The sequence below is a fragment of the Phoca vitulina genome, unplaced genomic scaffold, assembly GCF_004348235.1.
Source record: "Phoca vitulina isolate PV1807 unplaced genomic scaffold, GSC_HSeal_1.0 scaffold18, whole genome shotgun sequence".
NCBI lineage: Eukaryota > Metazoa > Chordata > Mammalia > Carnivora > Phocidae > Phoca > Phoca vitulina.
The window spans coordinates 33,760,204-33,764,168 of record NW_022589721.1 but is presented as its reverse complement, the minus strand read 5'-3'; the positions used below and the strand labels follow the sequence as shown (position 1 = coordinate 33,764,168).

The following is a 3,965-nucleotide window of genomic DNA, read 5'->3' as shown; positions in this document are numbered from 1 at the left end:
GTGGTCCAGGTGCTGGGGGAATGTGAGCCTTCACCACCGGCCTCGGTGTGACCCTGGGGGTCCCGGGGGCAGCTCAGGCGCTGGCGGAGCCACGCGGTCCCCGCCGCCTTCCACTCCGGGGCCCTCCCTTCCTGCTCTTCCCCGAGGAGACGTCCCTGGGTTTGCAGATTTTCCCATGTCCACACCTTCCAGGAGCTCTGGAGTTTTGCCCAGGAGGAAGTGTGTGTCATCCCAGCTGGCAGGGCTCTGTTCGCGGTGACGTGTCATCCACCACACCTGCTGCCTTTGAGCCACTCGCTGTCACTTACCTTTTACTTTTCAAAACTCCCCCCTTTCCTGAACTCTTCCGCTAAGTGTCTGGGGCTGGCGTTCCTGTCCTGCCATGCCGCAGTCCCGATACTTCGACTGATCTGTGGGTGTGGGAATTCCGTCCCACTTGAGACACGCGGGTGACGTGTTCTCCAGTCGCGATGCTCCCGGCCCTGCACGTGGCGGCTGTCCTCACGCGTCCCTGCAGGTGTGCTGGGGCCCCGTCCTGCTCGGCCTGTGGGGGTTCCCTCGGCCATGGTGACCGCTCCACCAGCTGTTGTCTCCCAGCTCTGGAGGCCGGGGTCCCTGGGCTCCAACCGCGTCACTGCCGCCCTGCACGCTGTGTGGGCGCCTCCCCTCCTCCTGAGGACACCGGCCGAGCTGCTCCACGGCTACCGCGTGACCCCATAACGGCATCGCCTCCAGGGGCCCCATCTCCAAGTACGGTCCCATTCTGAGGTCTTGGGGATTGGGACTCAGCATGTCTTTTGGGGGGACGCAGTCCAGCCCGTCCTGCGGCTCACGAGAGACACCCCGCTCGCTCCAGGGAGGTGTCGTTCCCGCTGAGAGCCGCATCGCTGTGTTGCTCGAGCCGTCACACCTGGCCTGTCCTGAACTTGAGTCCTTTCTCTCGTGAGCCCTGCCCCTGGACCCTTTCTTTAGGCATCCTTCTTTCTGGAGCGTTAGAATGTTCCAGACCCTTCCTAGGGCTTTTCCTCTCCAAGACACGGGACCAGCCACCTCCAGGAAGTCCTGGTGTCTGAGTGGAAAGGGCGCGAGGGCCCAGAGTCCGGCTGAGCGGGCTCGCAGCTTGGCGGTGGGCCCTCGAGCGGACACAGAGCAGGAAGGCAGCTGTCCTTTTAAGGTCATGAGCAGATGGCCAAATTCCCAGCATGCGGGTTTGTGACCAGAAGGAGAGTCTGGTCGTAGCGGGTCCTGGGGCTGGAAGGAGGACGTCTGTGGCCTCAGGCTGCCTCGTCCGGACCCGGAGGTCCCAGCTGACATTTGTGGAGGGAAGACGGCTCTGAGGGTCCGTCCGGCCAGAGCAGGGCCAGAGGGGATGGCCAGGCCGGCCAGGGGTGGCCCGGAGTTAGCGCCCCTCGGGGAAGCCCGGCCTGGTGTGTGCATGGCGGGGCCTGCAGCTCTCTGTGGGATGTGTGGGCCACACGGTGGCCTTGGCGGCTGAGCAAGGGGAGGGCACGCGGCAGAAAAGCCAATTCAAGCAGGCTTAGACGGTACAACAAACTGGTTTCTAAACCTGGAAAGGCTCAGAGGACACGGCCACGGAACAGCTGGCATGAGCAGCCGGGCTGTGCGCGTCCCCTGCCCCACCTCCTCAGGGGTGGCCCCATCCTGGGCCAGCTCTCCCCTGTTTGGAAAAGCAGCCACACACCCCGGGGAGTTCATGGCATGTGCCCGGGGGTGCGCCGAGGCCGGCAGTGAGGCCGGCCCCCGTCCTGGTGCAGGGGATCTCAGCAGACCTCCCTGCCTCTGACCGGCCCTGAGCCCATTGCTGGAGCTCCAGTGGGAGGGGCACAGGTGGCTTCCTGGAGGACATTTGGGACAGTGTTGGGGGGTGGTGGCCATGTGGAAGGTCCCAGACCCCTCAACGCAGGCTCCCTCCCCCCGCCCCCGCCCTGAGCTGGGGTGGGACTCTGCCAGCCCCTCTCCCTCTCCCCCTGAAGGGGGCCAGCTTCTGGGGCCTGGACCCAGACTGGGGTCATGGCCCTCGTCCCTCCAGGCCTGGGACTGCTGGGCGGCCTCGGGCAGAGCCAGGTCACAGAGGCCCAGGAGCCATGGGGCCCTTGTCTCCCCTCCGCACCCCCAGGTGGAGAGCAACTTCGGCAGTTACCACCAGTTTCTCATGCAGGCGTTGATTTACCTAGCCAGCCCCCACAAAAACCTGAAGCACACGGCCATGAAGTTCATCGGTAGGTGCCGGCCTGTGGTCCTGTGCTTCCGCTGTGGCACCTGCCACCCCCCCCCCCCGCCTGAGCTGCCACGTTAAAGGCCACGCTCCTGTGCCCTGGGGGCAGCCCCAGCACGGGCAGTGGCGCTGGCCCCGTGGCATGGACAGTGCTGACCTCCTTTCCCTGCCAAGCTGGCCTCCCTTGGTCCCCAGAAGCGCCCATACCCACCACCTTCCCTCCCTGACCCAGGGGGCATTCTGCAGGAGTACTTTACCGACCTCTGCTTTTCCCTGAAGAAGGGTGACCTGAAAATCCTCAGGAAATGTGAGCCCCGGGGGCCAAGAACATGGGACCTCTTTGTCTCCCCACTTCTAAGAAGGTCCCTCAACCAGCCTGTCCCAAGGGCGGGGCATTGTTTTGTCCTTGAGACTCCGTTCCAGGACAGGCCTGTGCCCCCCCACCCCACATGGGCTCCTGGGGCAGGGCTGTGCCCCCCCACCCCATGTGGGCTCCCGGGACAGGGCTGTGGTCCCCCACCCCACATGGGCTCCCGGGGCAGGGCTGTGGTCCCCACCCCGCCCTCCCCCACCCTGGGGCACCGTGCGGCAGACCCTGGGCATCTCTGCTGCAGACGTGGAGGTCCTGAAGCAGGACCCAGACTCCGTGAGCCGCAGATTCTACCGCAGCTTTTTGGAAGACATCAGTGAACTGTCTCAGTTTGTGAGGCACTGAGCCCCAGCCGAGGCCGCACTTGTTCCTGGCAGATGCTGTGTTATTTCTCTATTAAATGTGACAGAGTTCCCTTTGGCCTCCCCGGGCTCTCCCTGCCTGGGACCCTCCCATCACCCCCCTCCGTGAGGCTAGGTGGTCTCCTCTCCAGACACTCAGGACACGGGGCCCTCAGGAACTCTGCTGATGTGTCCTTTGGCCGCATGAACGAAGACCTTGCCTGTCGGTGCTGAGCCCAGAGCCTTGGGGGTCGGCCTTGACACCCCCCAGCCCTCCCAGTGCTTCCGATGCAGTGATCCCTACGCCCCAGCGTCTGGACCCTCCCCATGTGCCCCGCCCTGACCTAGGCCCCCCAGCCTCTCTTCCTGCCCCTTCCTGACGCCTGCTCCGGCTCACCTCCCGCCCGTTCCGCTCTCTCTCCGCAGTGCCCAAGCGGCATTGCCAAGCCTTCCCTCCTATTGCAGCCCCCGGTGAGGGGCCCTTCCGCTGTGTCCTGTGGCCCCCTTGCTCCCTGTGGCTGTTCTGGGGACGGCATCCGCGGCTGCTCAGAAAGTTCTGGACATGGGGTAGTCACCTGGTGAATGTGACTCAGACCAAGGAGTGAAGACGTGCCTGGGACACGGCTCTCATCCTCCCGAGGTGCCGTGGGCCGCTTGTGCAGGTGCACCCCGTCAGCTCTCCGGAGGCCAGGAGTCCCCCAGAGACTCCAGCCAGGAAAGCGAGGGAGCGTCCTGGAGAAGGGGAAGCTGGAGGCCAGCCTGGAGGATGTGGCCAGCGAGTGGTCAGGGGGGTGGAAGGCCCTGAGCTGGAGCCTGCCTTGGCAGGAGGTGCCGCATGAACGAAGGCCAGGCCCGCCCTGCGGCCAGCAGCTGACAGGTTGGGGCCCAAGCGAGAAGCTGGAAGGGTGCGCAGGGGCAGGCTCGGGAGCCGCAGAGGCCCGGGAGTCTGGGCCTGCGTCTGCTGGAGACGTGGAGCCCATGGGGTGTCAGGCAGGAGAGAAGCCCGGGCTACCCCCCA

At 65.3% G+C, this 3,965-nt stretch overlaps 1 protein-coding gene across 1 annotated transcript in view; it reads left to right on the top strand.

Moving 5' to 3' along the window:
* LOC116639600 (maestro heat-like repeat family member 5) overlaps nucleotides 1–3,020 on the top strand; it is a 23,279-nt gene extending 20,259 nt beyond the window's left edge. The window contains exons 24-26 of the mRNA XM_032416110.1: nucleotides 2,138–2,240; nucleotides 2,469–2,543; nucleotides 2,851–3,020. Of these exons, the coding sequence (XP_032272001.1) occupies nucleotides 2,138–2,240; nucleotides 2,469–2,543; nucleotides 2,851–2,951 (279 nt within the window). The 3' untranslated portion in view covers nucleotides 2,952–3,020. The remainder of the gene's footprint in view (nucleotides 1–2,137; nucleotides 2,241–2,468; nucleotides 2,544–2,850) is intronic.
* Nucleotides 3,021–3,965: the final 945 nt, after the last annotated feature.